At 47.6% G+C, this 17,185-nt stretch overlaps 2 protein-coding genes across 6 annotated transcripts; both read left to right on the top strand.

Moving 5' to 3' along the window:
* The first annotated feature begins 4,474 nt into the window (after positions 1-4,474).
* Positions 4,475-12,614, top strand: Ccdc142 (coiled-coil domain containing 142). Of its 5 annotated transcripts, none has more exons than XM_048352790.1 (9): positions 4,475-5,547; positions 5,777-5,863; positions 5,943-6,092; positions 6,215-6,345; positions 6,419-6,532; positions 10,916-11,030; positions 11,249-11,426; positions 11,525-11,724; positions 11,863-12,614. In XM_048352790.1, the coding sequence occupies exons 1-9, from the start codon at positions 4,482-4,484 to the stop codon at positions 12,117-12,119; spliced, it is 2,298 nt and encodes a 765-aa protein (XP_048208747.1). In that variant the 5' UTR covers positions 4,475-4,481; the 3' UTR covers positions 12,120-12,614. The 5 variants fall into 5 exon arrangements, with proteins under 5 accessions (XP_048208747.1, XP_048208745.1, XP_048208746.1 ...); XM_048352788.1 differs by having other exon boundaries at positions 6,182-6,345; XM_048352789.1 differs by having other exon boundaries at positions 5,922-6,092.
* Positions 12,615-13,659: 1,045 nt separating this feature from the next.
* Mrpl53 (mitochondrial ribosomal protein L53) lies at positions 13,660-14,562 on the top strand. The gene is made up of 3 exons (XM_048352792.1): positions 13,660-13,786; positions 13,875-13,987; positions 14,097-14,562. Exons 1-3 carry the CDS (start codon positions 13,695-13,697, stop codon positions 14,228-14,230), a joined length of 339 nt encoding a protein of 112 aa, XP_048208749.1. The 5' UTR covers positions 13,660-13,694; the 3' UTR covers positions 14,231-14,562.
* The last annotated feature ends 2,623 nt before the right edge of the window (positions 14,563-17,185 follow it).

The following is a 17,185-nucleotide window of genomic DNA, read 5'->3' as shown; positions in this document are numbered from 1 at the left end:
GAACTCTCTCTATAGCCGGGCACTAGTGGCTCATGTCTGTAGTCCTAGATACCCAGGAGGCTGAGATCTCAGACCCAGCATTAAAGTCCATGAGACTCTTATCTCCAGTAAACTACCCAGAAAAAGCCAGAAGTGGCACTGTAGCTCAAGTGGTAGAGCACTAGTCTTGAGCTCAAAGAGGCTCAGGGACAGTGCCCAGGCCCTGAGTTCAAGCCTCACACACACAAAAAAATCTTTCTATAATTAATGCATGCTAATGTAACACAAGAAAGAAAAGAAAAAAAACAACAACAACAACTATAACCTGAAACCTGTCTCACCCAAATGGGCTTAAATGGATGTCTACTCTGGTAGAACAGTGTGTGTCATGACCACCTGGGAGACTTATTGATATACAACTGTTGGGCCCTATTCCTATTGTTTTCAGTTTGGTTTAGCATGGGGGGCTGGGGATATGGCCTAGTGGCAAGAGTGCCTGCCTCATATACATGAGGCCCTGGGTTCGATTCCCCAGCACCACATATACAGAAAATGGCCAGAAGTGGCGCTGTGGCTCAAGTGGCAGAGTGCTAGCCTTGAGCAAGAAGCCAGGGACAGTGCTCAGCCCCTGAGTCCAAGCCCCAGGACTGGCCAAAAAAATAAATAAATAAATAAAAGGCCTGGCATGGGGCTTGAGTATTTGCACTCCTCATAGGTTCCTGGATGATGCTGATGTTACTGGTCCAGAAACCATATCTGGGATATCTATAGTCCAAAAACTCTAGATTTTATGAATTTAAGCAGCAATTTACTCATACTTCTTTCATAGATATATAGGAAAAGTGTAGGGAAAAATTTATTTGGGCCAGGTGCCAGTGGCTCATGCCTGTAGTCCTAGCTACTCAGGAGGCTGAGATTTGAGGATCAGGGATCAAAGTCATCCCAGGCAGGAAAGTCCATGAGACTCTTATCTCCTATTAACCACGAGAAAACCAGAAGTGGTGCTGTGGCTCAAGTGGTAGAGAGCTAGCCTTCAGCTGAAGAGCCCAGAGACGGTGCCCAGGCTGAGTTCAAGCCCCATGACTGACAAGAACAAATAGTTTATTTGGCACCAGACATTTTTAGAATTTTCTCTCTTTTTTCAATCCTCACACAATCTCTGTGAGGTAGTTTGCCTCCATTTCATGGATGAAGGAACTGAGGCTTATATGTTGTGAGATCTGCCAAGGCACCCAGCTAGTAATGGCAGACTTCATCCTGTAGCACAGTATTTAAGGGATCTAAAGCATAAGCAACAAAAAGCATTTGGAGAAGTCCTACACAAAAGGTGTTTCAACAAACCATATTGCATAAGACCAACTGGACATCAAGAAACATTTGTCCCTTACATTGTAAATATGTGTAAAAATGTCACAGTGGAATTTCCCCCATATCTTGTATAACTAATATATAGTCATAGAAAATTTAAAAATTAAAGAATCATTTCTTTTCGAGACTGGTTCCTCTGGGGAACGCACCGGTGTGAGGATGGAGGTGGGGTTAAAAGCCCTACACAGATGGGCAGTGACCTGAGAGTCACAGGCAGGCCAGGGAGAACCCAGCCAGGGGAAGCTACTAGGGTTTTAGAGAAAAGGCCAAAAGGAGATGATCATGATTCTTACACAGAAGGTAGCTTTTTCACTCAAGTCTAGTGCTTTATTATTTGAGCCACATCTCCACATCTGGCTTTTTGGTGGTTAATTGGGGATAAGTCTCGTGGACTTTACTTTCTGGGCTGGCTTTGACCTTGTTCTCCAGATCTCAGCCTCCTGAGTAAGGATTACAGACATGAGTCACGGGCACCCAGCTTTTCTCACCATGTCTTGTCTCATCTGAAATGACCAGTTCAAATTCTATCACTCCTCAAAGCTGCCTCAGATCCTTTCATCTTTATCATCACCCTCTCACACAGTCTGGCTGGGTCCAGACACATACAATTTAGAACCTTATTATCCATTTATTTTTTTATTGATCTCCTAACTGGTGAGGCAATATGGAACTTTGATTGTCAGCGACTAGATGTTTTATTTTGTTTGATTTTGTGCTAATTCTGGGGCTTGCACTCAGGGCCCCAGTGCTGTCCCTGAGGTTGGGTTTTTTGTTTTTGTTTTTCCCCTCTCAAGGCTCAAACTCTACCACTTGAGCCAGGGATCCACTTCTGGCTTTTATAAATGGTTAAATGGAGATAAGAGTCTCACAGACTTTCCTGCTCCAGTGGGTTTGGATGGCAATCCTCAGATCCCAGCCTTCTCAGTAGCTAGGATTACAAGTGTAGCCACAAGCACCCAGCAAGATACTTTATTTGGGAGAAGTAATTTAACTTCTTTGGATTTAAACTTACACACTAATAAAAGAGGCAAGATTCTTAAAGGCTTGATCTATACAGTTCTCTTTCAGTTTTCTTTTGTTTCATTCCTTTCTTTTCTCCTTTGTTGCCCCCTTCCTTTCCTCCTCCTCCTGTTCTTTTTATGCTAGGAACTCAACCCAAGGCTTCACTCATTCTACCACTCTGCCTCCATACTCTGTGATTCTGAGTAATTTCTTCAGTGAGTGTTAGCTTCAGAGGATAGAACCAAGGCCACATATAATCTGATTCTCCAATAGCTTTGTGAGTTTTCTAAGTCTCCTCCAGCCACATTAGTGTCCTTTAAAGTTCCTACAACACATCAGCAGTGCTCTCACCTAAGTACTTTTGTACTTGTTAGTTCCTCTGCATGGAATGCTGTTTCTCCTAGCCAATGGCTTACTCCTTATCTCTACTCAAATGTCACTTTCTCAGGAAAGCCTTCTCTAACACCCCTTTAAAAAAGAGAAACTACCCAACTCTATTAAATGCTCCTTGTCCTCCATCTTGCTTTTCTTTTCTTCAGGTATCTGACATACTATGCTGTTTATCTGTTGACTGGATGCCTCCCACTAGATACTTCCTGGAAAAAAGAGATCCCCACCCCCACTCCAGTTTATTTCCATCATCCCAGTGTCTACAACAGTTTATGGTACATAACTGGTGCTGGATGCTGTTCCAATAGAGACAAAGCCAGGACTCTGTCTGAAGAGCCAAGAGAGTCTGGGCTTTGTCATGATAGGAGTGACCTTGATCTGGGCAGTGATCATAGATCACTGGAATGGAGTTGATCTAGGTGTATAATGTTCAGTTAGCAGATTATTAAAAGTGTACAAGTTGGAGGAATGAGGCTTTAAAAGAAGCCAGTGGCAGTGGCGTAGCAGGAATTTAAATGAGGGACTTGTTTTAAGGGCAGGGGGGGGGGATAGAGTTCAAGTGATGAAGCTCAACCCTCCCCCTGAAATATTAGTGACAACGTTAGGTGAAGTAAAAGGAGGATTACAAAAGTTTGAGTTTATGTTATGTTTGTGTTATGAACTAAAATTAGAATTAGAAGAAATGCAACTAATTTGCAAAGAGGATGAATTAACTTTTGGAATTATTGAATTTCAGGTTCTACACATGACTAAGAAGCAGTTAATGTTTAGCTCCTAATGCTCCCAAATCTGCTCCCCTATCCTGCCAAATACCCTATCACCTACTTGTGGGTATCCAAAGTCCAGCTGAAGGAGGCCTTCTCTGCAGTGCTCTCACTTTAGTGACATTCTCTTAGCGTGTCCTCACAATCGTGCCCTCTTTCCCCCAAACACTCATACACCCATTCCTCAGTGGTCAACTCGGCGATCATCGTCTGCTCGAGCATTTATTACATCAGTATTGTCCTCCGGGTCCCACGCTTCACATTTGCCTACCCCACGAGTAATCCCGAAGCTACTCCTCTCCAAAGCCCGCAGAGCCCGGTGTGGCGCCAGCAGGAGAGGGTGTGAGGGTGGGCGAGTTCCACACAGCTGCTGGGAAGAAAGCGTGGGCGACACTGACCGACTAGTGAGGAGGGGAGCTGGGAGTCTCGTTTATCTCTTCCCGGTAGTCCTGCGGACCAGATTCCTTGAAGAGTTGGGAAACAGCAACGCCTCCCCCCACCCCACCCCCAGCGAGCAGCCAGGCTACACGGGGCTGTCCACCATAAAGGAGAGAGGGGTGAGTCAGACCTAGGAATGTGTACCAGGACTCTCCACCTTTCTCCAGACCACAGTAGATTTGAAGTGGGGATGCTTGTCCCCTGGGACCCTCTCCGTCTCATTCTACTATTTACCTAGTTGGATTCGCCCCTTCGTCAACGGTGACTTGACAAGACACAACCCCACACTGAAAGCCTGGAATTTGAGGCCCGCGGGGTGGGGCTGGGGCGAAGGGGTGGGGCTCTGAGCTGAGAGGGCGGCCATCTTTGTTAGGGGCAGAAGCCGCGACTACGGAGCGCGAGAGGGTCCAAGGTCGGTCCCTCGGCTGCCGGGTGGAGAGCTCTTGGGAGGGGGCGGAGTTCCCGGGTACGGCGGGCGCGGAGCGGTGCGGGGAGGGGGAGAGGAGGGATCGTTGGGGTTCATTTCTAGCTCGCCGCCCCATGGCCCAGGTGTCTCGTTCCGGTGGCCTTCTGCCTCCACTCGCTAATGTGCCCTCACTGTCGGCCCGACCGGGAGGCGCCAGGGAGCAGCAGTGGGAGGGAAGGAGGACGGGTGCCCTCCGCCCGGAGGTACGTGGCTGGCGGAGGCTGCCAGTTGCCGGGAGCGCGCCCCTCCCGGAACCTAGGATAGGCGGAGTTCCCGGTGGGCAGCCATGGTGGGCGCGGGCCGACGCGGATGAGGACCACGGCGAGGAGACTGCAGAGCGGAGGGGAGAGCCCGCAGCGGGCGGCCCGGTGCCCCCGGCTCTGCAGCGTCTGCGGGCGGTGTTGCTGCGGCTGCACCGCGAGCGGGAGCAGCTCCTCCAGGCCCGGGACTGCGCCCGCCACCTCCAGGCTGTCGTGCGTCTCCTGGGGACCTTGTCCCCCCACGCGCCTGCCCGCGCCCCCGGGCCTTTGCCTCCGCTGTGCCGCGACTTGCAGCTGTACCCTTTCCGAGGCACAATCCCCAGAGTCTGCCTTGGGGACACTGTTGAGCCGCTACTCGTAGCGCGACCTCTCGGACTAGCCGTCCAGCGCCTGGATGCGGTCATTGAAATGCAGCTTCGTGTTCTCGGTCGAGCACCCGCCTGCCTAGGCTGGACGTCCCAACTCGCCGAACTGGAGCTGGCGCTTCCAGTCTACTCCAAGCTACTGGAAAATGTCATGAGCCACCTCCCTGGGGCAGCGCGCCCGTTTCCCCAGACCCGTGTGTTCTGCCTCCTGACCCGGGAGCGGGGTTGCCAGGTGGCTAGTCTGCTGGAGGAAGCACTCAGGGGATCTGGCTGGCAGAAAAGGCTCCGCAGGTGGTGCCATGAGGAGCAGGAGCTGCTACCAGGGCTTCTGAGCTTAATAGGGAACCTGTCAGTTCTAGATAGCAGTGGACCAGGGCTTGGAGAAAAAGGAGTCCTGTGGAGCCAGTACTGGACATTGCTGTGGGCAACATGTGCTCAAAGTCTGGACCTAACTCTGGGACCCTGGAGGGACCCCAAAGCAGTGGCACAACAGCTGAGTCAGGCACTGGGACAGGGTAAGTGATGGGCCTGGGTGGGCATTTGGGAGGGCTGGTGTCTCTTCCTTCTGAGCCAGCCTATTCACCTGACAACCTGACAACAGAAGCAGACTACAGCCTTCTAGTCTTTCAAGGCCAAGTCTTGCTTTCCATCACACTCGTGTCCTGGAGGATCCATCATTGAGTGGAAAGGGTCTGTGGAAAGGGAGTCCTTGTTTTCAAGCTCCAGAGTTATTTCTCCCACTAGCATATCTGCCTCAGGAATGTGAGAAGGAACTGGCCTCCATGTGTCACAGACTACTTCATCAGTCTCTGATCTGGACCTGGGACCAAGGTGAGAAGAGTGTGACACTGGGGGTGTTACAAGTTACAAGTAGCCCCTCTCCCATCAGACTATACCCTTTTATCCTCAGGTTTCTGCAAGGCTTTGGGATCAACTCTTAGGGATCAGAGCAATCCTGTCTCAGCCTCTGGTACTGCTGAACTGTTGCAGAAGCTCTTTCCTCCTCTTTTGGATGGCCTTCAAGAACTTAGGTCAGGATTGATTCTTCATCAGTCTCCAGGTGAGATGGGGTCCTGGCATGGGGCAAAGGGGAACAAAACAATTGAGGAGATTCCATAACTCTGTTCTAAAATCAGCCTCCTTCCAAAGGACCCCTACAATGCTTGGCTGCTGCCCTCGTAGGTCCTGCACCGATTGCACTAGGACTCTGTACCTTGCAGACAACCTTGGTCTGGTTTTTGGGCAGAGCTCAGCACCACCTGACAACGTGGTTCCCAGGTTCCTTCCTGCTCTTGATCCAAAAGGACTTACCAGTGAGTGCCTAGGGAGTGAGGAGGGGAGCAGCTTAGACTAGGCTGAGTCCTCACTCTCAGTTTTCATTCAAAGCCTCTATTGCATGAAGTGGAAACTCTGTCTAACCTGACCTCAGAAGAAAGCATAGCTCTAGAGGTGGAGCAGCAATTGGGCCTGGAGATTCAGAAACTAACGGCTCAGATGAAGGTAAGAACAAGGCCCCTAACAATAACAATTAAGATCCTGCTCTATGCTAACTTGGAGGAGAGCTGAGTGGACAGAGTGGAACATCTCAGTGATTTGAAATCTCCTTAGAGATTTATCTTTTTGCTTTGTTAATTTTGTATTTGTTTGTTTTCCTGGGCTTGAACTCAGCAGGGCCTGGAAAGGTGTGTGTGTGTATGTATGTGTTTGTGTGTGTTGCTGGGTGCCAGTGGCTCACACCTGTAATCCTAGCCACTTAGGAGGCTGAGATCTGAGGATTGTGGTTCCGAGCCAACCCAGACAGGAAAGTCCATGAAAGTCTTATCCCAAATTAACCACCAGAAAACCGGAAGTGGCACTGTGGCTCAAAGTGGTAGAGCACTAGCCTTGAGCTGAAGAGTTCAAGCCCCACAACCAGCGAAAGAAAAAACCAAAGTGTGTGTGTGTGCACATGTGCACACACGTGCACAAGTGCCCATGTGCCAGTACCAGGGCTTGAACTCAGAGCCTTATATTTTGCTTAGCTTTTTTGCTTAAAGCTGGCACTTCATTACTTGAGCCACACTTCCACCTCTGGCTTTTTGCTGGTTAATTTGAGATGAGTCTCACAGATTTATTTTACCCAGGTTTGTTTCAAACCTTGATTCTCAGATTTCAGCCTTCTGAGTAGGTAGGGTTAAAGGCATGAACCACCAGCACCCAGCTAGGGCATGCAGTTTTTTCTGGACTCTTTGTTGTTGTTGATCGTGGGGCTAGAACACAGGTCCTGAGTACTGTCCCTAAGCCCTTTTGCTTAAGGTTTGTGCTCTATCTCTTTGAGCCATAGCTCCACTTCTGGTTTTTGAGTGCTTGAGATAAGAGTCTCTCAGGGACGTTTTCTCCCCAGGATGGCTTCAAACTGTGATCCTCAGATCTCAGCCTCCTGGGTAGCTAGGATTTCAGGCATGAGCCACCAGCACCTGGCTTTCTGGACTTTTTCTATACATATCTAGCACTCTACCACTAGAGCCACACCTCCACTTTCAATTTTTTGCTGGTTAATTGGAGATAAGACTCTCCAGGGTTTGTGTGCTTGAGAAATTCTTAGATCTCATCTCTGTTGAGTAAAAACTATAGAAAACTTTGAAATATACAAATATATACGAATATGCCCTACTGCCACAGCTAGTTTTTGACTCATGATCAGTTTTGTTTTTAGGCCCATCCCCTTTCCTCTATACTACTAAAGTTAAACTCTCTTGTGATGTTAATAGCCACTAACATTCATGCTCAGGCTCATTATTTCACTAAAAGTTGCAAAGGATTGATATTCTTTTTTTTTTTTTTGGCCAGTCCTGGGGCCAGTGGCGCTGTGGCTCAAGTGGCAGAGTGCTAGCCTTGAGCAAAAAGAAGCCAGGGACAGTGCTCAGGCCCTGAGTCCAAGGCCCAGGACTGGCAAAAAAAATAAATAATAATAAATAAAATAAATAACAACAACAAAAAATACAGGCCTGACTTTGGAGGAAGAGGCAGGAAGATAAGTTTGAGGCCAGCCCAACTCAAATTGAGGCCCTGTCTTGAAGGAAGAAAGGAAGGAAGGAAGGGAGGGAGGAAGGAAGGAAGGGAGGGAGGGAGGGAGGGAGGGAGGGAGGGAGGGAGGGAGAGAGGGAGGGAGGGAGGGAGGGAGGGAAGGAGGGAGGGAGGGAGGGAGGGAAGGAGGGAGGGAGGGAGGGAAGGAAGGAGGGAAGGAAGAAAGAAAGAAAGAGAGAAGCAGAGGTCCTTGGGTTGTGGCTCAAATAGAAAGGCATTTGCCTAGCATGCTATAGGCCCTGGATCCAATCGCCAGCACCACTTCTCCCACCCTCAAAAAATGAAATACAGCTGGGAATGTAGTTCAGTAGTAGATTATGTACCTACCATTCATGAAGCCTTAAGTTCAATCCCCAATACTGAAGAAGGCTTCTTTGCCTATATTGGGGCTTGAACTCAGGGCCGTATATTCTCACTCTACTCTCACTCCACCTTTTCTGCTCATAGCTGGTACTCTCCCACTTGAGCCAGAATTCCACTTATGACATTTTACTGGAAAATTGGGGATAGAGTCCCATGGACTTTTCTTGGTAGCTGGAGTGAGAATAGAACAAGAGGGAAAGGGAAAATGTACTTACCATATGAACTAAACACTATACAATGCCCTTCACATGACTTGTTTCTCTTTCTGGCAGTTGTACAGTTGAGCTTTTGCTCATGGTACTTCACACATGATCCTAGGACAATGAAGAAGAATCAGATATTGTGATTTTTCTCTCAAGCTTAACTACAAGGTCCCAGATGGTATGGGAGCAGTTTCATACTGTGCTCCTTTTTTTTTTTTTTTTGCCAGTCCTGGGGCTTGGACTCAGGGCCTGAGCACTATCCCTGGCTTCTTTTTGCTCAAGGCTAGCACTCTGCCACTTGAGCCACAGTGCCACTTCTGGCCATTTTCTATATATGTGGTGCTGGGAAATTGAACCCAGGGCCTCATGTATACGAGACAAGCACTCTTGCCACTAGGCCATACCCCCAGCCCCATACTGTGCTCCTTGTACTAGATTATGGAGTGTAGAAGTTCCTAACAGACATCTAGTGGCAAAAAGATAGTTTACTTGACAGAAAGAAAGAAACGGAGGAAGGAAAAAAGGAAAGGAAAGAGGAAGAAAGAAAAAAAGAAGAATCTGATTTTCTGGAGGGAAAGTTTAGATTTAGACTAAAAGCAGTCATTGATAGCTGTTCTAAAAAGTCACATGGGCTCCTATATCTGCGCTACCCGTCCCCCAGACTCTCCCAGGCCTTTTCTTTTGATTCCACAGCATCTACATTTTTCTTTTTCTTTTTCCCCCTCTTCTCCCACCCCCCCTACTTTTATTTTAAAGATAGGATCTTGCTATGTCACTCAGGCTGCCCAAAAGTTCACTTTCTAGTCTAGACTGGCCTAGAATGCACCATCGCCTGTCTCAGTCTCCTTAGTGCTGGGATTGTAGGTAGGTAAATGTCACTATACTCCGCTCACATTTTTTTTTTCCAGAGCTGCTGCAATTTGCCTTATTTCTTTAGGTTCTTTTCTTCTAAAATAGGTTGTAGAGTGAGACCCTCATTATTGCTTTCTTCTCTCTCTGTAAAAATAAAACCTACTGGCAATCCAAACCAACATTTTTTTTTTTTTTTGCCAGTCCCAGAGCTTAAACTCTGGGCCTGGACAATGTCCCTTTTTTGCTCTAGGTGAGCGAATGCCCTACCACTTGAGCCATAACACCACTTCCAGCTTTTTTGAGTAGTTTATTGGAGATAAGAGTGTCATTATTACTCCCTGGGCTGGCCTGGAACCTCAATCCTCATATCTTGGCCTCCTGAGTAGCTAGGATTATAGGCATGAGCCCCCAGCGCCGGCTCAAAGCCTTTTAAAAATGTAACTTTTCTTGTGTTGTGGGTTATGTTGCTCTGTAGAAATGGTAGTAGGATCTTTAATGAAAGAACATTATAAAGTTTCCTAGATGTCAGAATGGTAGAATAATTATTGTTTTTGCTATAAATGCACTTCCTGCCTTTCCTTTTAGATGATAATCAGAAGAGTATTATACTTTCTTTTTTTCCCCTCAACCTCTACCCATCTGTCTGACTTTTAACACTGTAAATTTGTGTGTGTGTGTGTGTGTAAGTGTGTAAACCGGTACTAGGGCTTGAATGCAGGGTCTGCGCATTGTCCTTAAATATTTTTGCTCGAATCTGGCACTCTTGTCACTTGAGCCATACCTCCACTTCTGGATTTTTGTTGGTTGATTGGAGATAAGACTCTCTCACCCAGCTAGGCACTGGGTGGCTCACACCTGTAATCCTAGCTACTCAGGAGGCTGAGATCTGAAGATTGCAGTTCAAAGCCAGCCTGTGCAGGAATGTCTATGAGAATTTTATCTCCAACCAGAAAGCAGGAAGTAGAACTATGTAGATAGTGGTGAAGGCCATCTCTTTCCCCCCCTAAAGTCCTTATAGAATAAAACTAATTTTATTACTTTATGGAGAATTTTCCATCCACTGGATCAAGCAAGCTGAGCAGAACAGGGTATTCCTAAGGCAATTGTTCATAATTTAGGTCAGAACACTTGAAAAACTGAAAACTACGGCATCTCTCCTAAGAAAATTCCCAAGCCCAAACAATTATGCATGTAATTCTAGGGTTTATGGACACCAAGTTGAACATCTCAAATTAAAGGAATTTATTTTGTTGTTGTTACTAGAATTAGACACAGGACCTAGCACTTGCTAGACAATTGCTTTACCACTTGAGCCATGGCCCTTAGCTCTAGAAAAGCATCATAATTTGACAAGTCTCCTAACAGATAAGGTCCTTTTACTTTCTTTCTATCCCTATAGCTCCTGCCTGAAGAGTCATTAACTATCTTTTTTCAAGAATGTCATAAACGAGCCACACAGGGCTTCAAGCTTCACATGCCACGGGGCCGGTATTGGAGACTTCATCTCTGTCCTGGTAACTTCTCATTGCCTCATTGCAGTTTTTCCTTCCCAGATTCTGAGGGGGGCGGGGGAGGGGAATAGTGACCCAACCTCTCCAAATCATAGCTCTACATTACTGTCTCCATCCTTGACTTTATTTACATTCTGTGCCGCTCTCTCCTGATATCATACTCTCTTTTTCCCAAACATTCTATAGCCTCACTTCCTGTTCTTTTTCTTTTTTCACTCTAGAACTTCCCAGTGCTCCTAGTGAGTATGCTGGGATGGTGGTCCGTTCTGTACTGGAACCTATATTGCAAGGATTGCAGGGATTGCCACCACAAGCCCAGGCTCCTGCCCTCAGTCATGCACTGACAGCCATACTGGGTGCTTGGCTTGACTACATCCTCACCCATGGGATCCGGTTCAGGTGGGGAGAAAAGAGGGATGAATGAAACTGGAAAATGAGAGGGGCTATGTGGGTTTGGAGGCCAGAAGCAGCTGGTCACATTGTACTTGGAAATTCAGCCTGCAGGGGGCGCTGCAGCTCAGACAAGACTTTGGAGTGGTCAGGGAGTTGCTAGAAGAGGAGCAGTGGGGCCTGTCTCTGGAGCTTCGCCAGACTCTGCTCATGCTTGGCATCTTCCAGCAGCTAGATGGGGCACTGCTTTGTCTATTACAACAGCCCCTGCCCAAGAATAGAGTCCACAGGAGGCCCTCCTGTTGCTGTGAGTCATTCCCCTCCCCAGTCCACATTTTCCTCACCACTTTTTAACTGCTTTAAGTGACCCACAGCCCAGACTCACCACTGCTCTATTTTTAGCACTTTCCAACCAGCCATCTGCTTTCTACTCCTGCCCTACCAGGTGTTTGTCATGAGGTCCAGACGACAGAATTGCCTCACAGCAGCCTCAACAGCCTGGAGAGCTTGGAGCCCCCTCTACGGCTTGGAGCACCCACAGCCCATACAACTCAGCTATTAAGCAACCTGAGAGGAAGGGGACCTAGCCCTGAGGTTTACCTGGTGGGAAATCAGCAGGCGTGGCTTGCCCTGCGGCAACACCAGCACCCTCGTTGGCACCTGCCTTTTCTTTCCTGCCTGGGAACCAGTGTGGAATCCTAACCAGTCTAGGTCCAAGAGTTCCACATCCTGGCTGGAAAAGCCCAGATCTATGGAACTGAAGAACTCTAGAATTGGGAGCATGGAAGGAAGCATACATAAACTACACAGAATATAGACTTTTAAAAACCTATAATCCAGAGTAAATGTCAAAACCATAACCTGGAACCTGAAAGGTCAGCATCTTTGGGAGGTTCAAATCTGGTTTCCCTTCAGTGAGGGCATCTCAGAGCTAGAAGTGGAAAAGGGGATAGAAGGCTGGGTCTTGGGAGAGAAAGAGCAAGGGGAAAATAAATAAAAATCAGAGAGGCCAAATACCGCTTCCTCTTAAGTCCTAAGAGCCAGGCTAAAAAGTTAATTTGTGGGGAACCACACAGGTGGAATAAGCATATCTATATGTAGAACAGGCACTGGTGACTTACACCTATAATCCTAACTACTTAGGAGGCTGAGACCTGAGGATTGTGGTTCAAAGCCAGCCCAAGCAGGAAAGTCAGTGCGACTCTTATCTCTAACCAGCAGAAAGCTGGAAGTTAGCCTGGCCCTGGTGGCTCATGCCTGTAATCCATGTCTGTAATCCTAGCTATTCAGGAAGCTAAGATTTGAGGATCTGCAGTTCAAAGTCAGCCCTGGCAGGAAAGTCCATGAGACTCATCTCCAATTAACCACTAGAAAACTGGAAGTGGCTGTGGCTCAAGTGGTAGAGTGCTAGCCTTGAGGTGAAGAGCTCAGGGTCAGGGCCCAGGGCCCAGAGTTCAAGCTCCATGACCGACAAAAAAATTTTTTTTTAATTAATTAAATAAAAAAGAAAAGGAGAAATGGGAAGTGGAGCTGTGGCTCAGAGCACTAGCCTTGAGCAAAGGAGCTCAGGGACATTGTCCAGGCCCTGAGTCATGCTCTATGAGGTCAAGCTCTGACCCACCACAAGAAAAAAAAAAAAAAAAAAAAGCTGGAAGTGGAGCCAGCCTGAGTGAAATAGCCAAGCAAGAGCACTAAGCCTTGGGTTCGAGCTCCAGCACCAGCATATACACACACACACCATATTGGACTGGGCTGGGGGTGTGAAGTGATACACTATTTGCCTACCTGGGTTCAATCCACTGTACAGAAAATAACAATGGATTGATGGGGGCGTGGCTCAAGTGCTTGCCTAGAACGTGGAAAGCCGGGGACTTCAACCCCCAGTAATATATGTATATATTTGAGCTGTTGGACTTTCACGTTTAAGCTTTGGTTATTCAGTTACTGGCCTGAAGTTTTCCACCTGGTAGGTGGATACTTTTTGCTGTGGTAGTGTCCTCTTCTTGGAAGGAGCCAGGACTTAGGTGTTAACCTAGATCTGACATGCTTGAAGTCAGGTTAGATGGGGTCCCTCCCCAAGCCCTGTGAGAAAATGACCTCTTCCTCTCTCTTCCGCCGGACTGGAGGCCGGACAGGCAGGTAACTGCCCGAAGTGTACCCGAGAGGCCGCGATGTCACCGCGGCAGACGGCCAGCCATTCCTAGCCTTTTGCACCCGTCACCGTTTTGGCGGAGGAGCACTTCCGCCCGCGCGTGTCCTTCCGGGGCGGAGGTCATCATGGCAGCCGCCATGGCTCGGCTTGGGCTGCGGTCCGTCAAGCAGGTTCGGGTTCAGTTCTGCCCCTTCGAGAAGAACGTGGAGTCGACGAGGTAGGCGCCGGGGCGCGGGCGGGGGCGGGGCGCTCGGGGCCGCCGCGGTGCCCGCTGAGCCCGGCCCCGGCGCGTGTCCCCGCCCTAGGGCCTTTCTGCAGGCGGTGAGCAGCGAGCGGGTCCGCTCCACCAACCTCAACTGCGCGGTGACGGCGGACGTGCGGCACGACGGCTCCGAGCCCTGCGTGGACGTGCTGTTCGGTGGGTTTGCGTGAGGGACCGGCGCGGAGGCGGCGCGGGGTGGGAGTGTCTGCAGCCCCAGCCCCGCTGTACCCCGATGCCTAACTCCCTTGTTGGACCCTTCCCACAGGAGACGGGCATCGCCTCATCATGCGTGGCGCCCACCTCACCGCTCAGGAAATGTTCACGGCCTTCGCCTCCCACGTCCAGGCCAGGAGGACCGAGGACGGCGGGGACAAGCCAGGCGCTGGTGCCGGGCGCTGACCGCACTGAGGACGAGCAGATTTCAACCTAGGCCTAGGACGGTAGTAAGATGGTGATCTAAGACCTTGACTTGGTTGTTCATACCTATTCCAGTCACTGTATGAAGGGCTACGGAAGTGTGGGAGGTGGGAGAGAGTGCCTCTCCACTACACTGCCTTTGGGACACTTGAACCAAGGGGCAGATGTAGGGGAGGATGGGTATTGATGAACTTGTTTTTTCCCCCCACTTTATCACACTCTCTCAATTTGGTCTCTTCCATTGTTTACTATATCTTTTAACTTAAAAAAAATACAAAAATGTGTGCTGTTTCCTGTGTTAGTAGGTTTTGCTACTCTTTTTTTTGTTTTTAAAGCTTTTTAAAAAATTTATTTATTAGTTAAACAAAATTTTTTTTGACAAGGTGTTGTGCAAAAAGGGTACAGTTACATAGTAGGGCAGTGTGTAAGATATCACATTTCTTGTGACATCTTACACCCTGTTTTTCTTTCCCTTCCCTAGGTCAGGTAGACATATATACAATACATAATGTACCAAGAACATATACAGTAGCCACGTGGCCAACACCCAAGAAAATTTGCCTAGGGCTTTAAATGTAATGTCGACATTAGACAGTATGTCGACAGTAGTCTTATATGAACCTACATACATAGCTTTTGAGCTATTGTGTTCCACTGAGAGGTCAAATTTTGACCTTTATATATTGAGTAGTTGTTTGGTTTTAGTTACATAATGTTGGGTCGCTGACCCAATCCTGTGGGAAATACCATTTGAAGCAGTTTTTGGTTTCACAGACCTGGTCTCTACTGTGTCTCCGTCACCCCATCTTAACAGTCATATATCAGGGAGATCATGCCCCTTTGTTTTCTGTGTTCTAGGCTTGTCTCGCTCAACATTATTTGTTCAAATTCTGACCATTTCCCTGTGAATAACAATATTTCACCATTCCTAATCGCTATGTAGTATTCCATTGTGTATAGGTACCATATTTTTTGGATCCATTCATCTGTGGAGGGGCATCTGGGTTGTTTCCACATTTTGGCTATTGTGAATTGTGCAGCGATAAACATGGAAGTACAAATGTCTTTTTGATATCTTGGGGCCTCCTGTTCCGGATAGATGCCTAGGAGTGGTGTGGCTGGGTCATAGGGTAGGTCTATATTGAGCTTTTTGAGAAACCTCCATACTGTTCTCCAAAGTGGTTGTACTAATTTGCACTCCCACCAACAATGGAGAAGGGTTCCTCTTTCCCCGCACCCCCTCCAGCATTTGTTGTTGAGTTTTGCTATTCTTAATCCACACGTTCTTGTTTTTCTTAATCATAATCTACGAGTCAAACCCTTACATTTAGGTTTGTTCTAATCCCAGCTTCTGTGGTACTACCAACTTCTACCAAATACCAACATCCTTTGTCAAAAACAGAATTATCGGGCTGGGGATATAGCCTAGTGGCAAGAGTGCCTGCCTCAGATACACGAGGCCCTAGGTTCGATTCCCCAGCACCACATATACAGAAAACGGCCAGAAGCGGCGCTGTGGCTCAAGTGGCAGAGTGCTAGCCTTGAGCGGGAAGAAGCCAGGGACAGTGTTCAGGCCCTGAGTCCAAGGCCCAGGACTGGCCAAAAAAAAACAAAACAAAAAAACAAACAAACCAGAATTATCTTACATACCCCCACCTCTACCCAGTGATTTCTCCCATTCCTTTCAAAGACAGTTCATCTGCTCAGCCACCTTTGCTGATAAACACAATATTACCTCTCATCCTGCCCTCTCCCCTACCCATCATGTCCAATCTTTTTTAAAATGCTCCTGAAATGATCTCTCCATTCCCATTCATTCTGGAGCATCATTGTATTCATTCTGGAGTATCACTGTTGCAGGGTCATGACTTGTCTCTTTTATGTTTTGCTGCTGCTTAATTTCCCAAATTTGGGTAGGAAACTTTAAGCATTGTGTGTGTGCACATGCGTGCGCACATGTACACATGCCGGTTTTAGCTTGCAGTGTACATGATTTCTTGTGAGTTATAGAGGGAAAGCTGCTGCTAAAGACTTTCATTATGTTTAAGGCAATCAAAGATCTCTTAGTGACAGGTATGTACTTTGCCAAATACATTTCATGTGACCCTCTATAGCATTGCTATGATCTCTGTCTAAAAGGGTGTCGATCTGCTTACCCACTTTACCCTACCCACTTTACCCTCCTTAAAGTAAGCAAACAAACAAAAAAAACTGCCTGGAGACAGTAAAGATCCAGGCTGCCAGAATTTGAAAACTTAGTTCTGTTCTAAGTAGCTTTGTAAAAATTACCAGTGGCTGCTTCCTCATTCACTGAATATTACTTCCCTCTGTACCCATGAGTTCTGTATCTTTGGGCTCAACCTTGGATTAAAAATGTTCAAGAAAAATAATTGCATCTGAACTGAACACTACAAACTTTTCTTATTACTGTTCCCTTAATAGTACGTACAATGTAACAGCTATTTACACAGCATTTACATTGTATAATGAAAAAGTGATCTAGAGATACATACAGAAGGGATGTGTAGGTTTGATGCAAATACTGTGACATTTTAAAGTGAGTGTGGTAGTAGCCCACCCCTGAGGAGGCTGAAGTTGGGAGATGGTGAGTTCCATGGCAGTCTGTGATAAAAACAAGACACTTGTGTCCAAAAATAAGGTACTGCAACATCTTATGCAAGGGGTTTAGGCAGGGTCCCTTTACATATAGACTTAGAACCAAGCCTTGGACAATATTCCAAGGCATGACTGCCTGCATTTAGGTCTGAGAATTTAACAAGTTAATACCTGTAAGTGTCAACAACATCTCCTCCTCCTCCTCCTCCTCCTCCTCCTCCTCCTCCTCCTCCTCCTCCTCCTCCTCCTCCTCCTCCTCCTCCTCCTCCTCCTCCTCCTCCTCCTCCTCCCCCTCCCCCTCCCCTTCCCCTCCCCCTCCTC

Source organism: Perognathus longimembris, chromosome 8, assembly GCF_023159225.1.
Source record: "Perognathus longimembris pacificus isolate PPM17 chromosome 8, ASM2315922v1, whole genome shotgun sequence".
Taxonomy (NCBI): Eukaryota; Metazoa; Chordata; class Mammalia; order Rodentia; family Heteromyidae; genus Perognathus; species Perognathus longimembris.
The sequence above is the reverse complement of the archived record's forward strand: the minus strand, read 5'-3'. Positions and strand labels throughout refer to the sequence as shown.

Excerpts from the sequence above, each read along its gene's own strand:
- Ccdc142 (XM_048352787.1), top strand. The coding sequence starts at position 4,482 with ATGGCCCAGGTGTCTCGTTCCGGTGGCCTTCTGCCTCCACTCGCTAAT. Across the intron at positions 5,548-5,776 it reads GAGTCAGGCACTGGGACAGG|CATATCTGCCTCAGGAATGT; the intron begins GTAAGTGATGGG and ends TTCTCCCACTAG. Across the intron at positions 6,533-10,915 it reads AACTAACGGCTCAGATGAAG|CTCCTGCCTGAAGAGTCATT; the intron begins GTAAGAACAAGG and ends CTATCCCTATAG.
- Mrpl53 (XM_048352792.1), top strand. The coding sequence starts at position 13,695 with ATGGCAGCCGCCATGGCTCGGCTTGGGCTGCGGTCCGTCAAGCAGGTT. Across the intron at positions 13,787-13,874 it reads AAGAACGTGGAGTCGACGAG|GGCCTTTCTGCAGGCGGTGA; the intron begins GTAGGCGCCGGG and ends TCCCCGCCCTAG. Across the intron at positions 13,988-14,096 it reads CTGCGTGGACGTGCTGTTCG|GAGACGGGCATCGCCTCATC; the intron begins GTGGGTTTGCGT and ends CCCTTCCCACAG.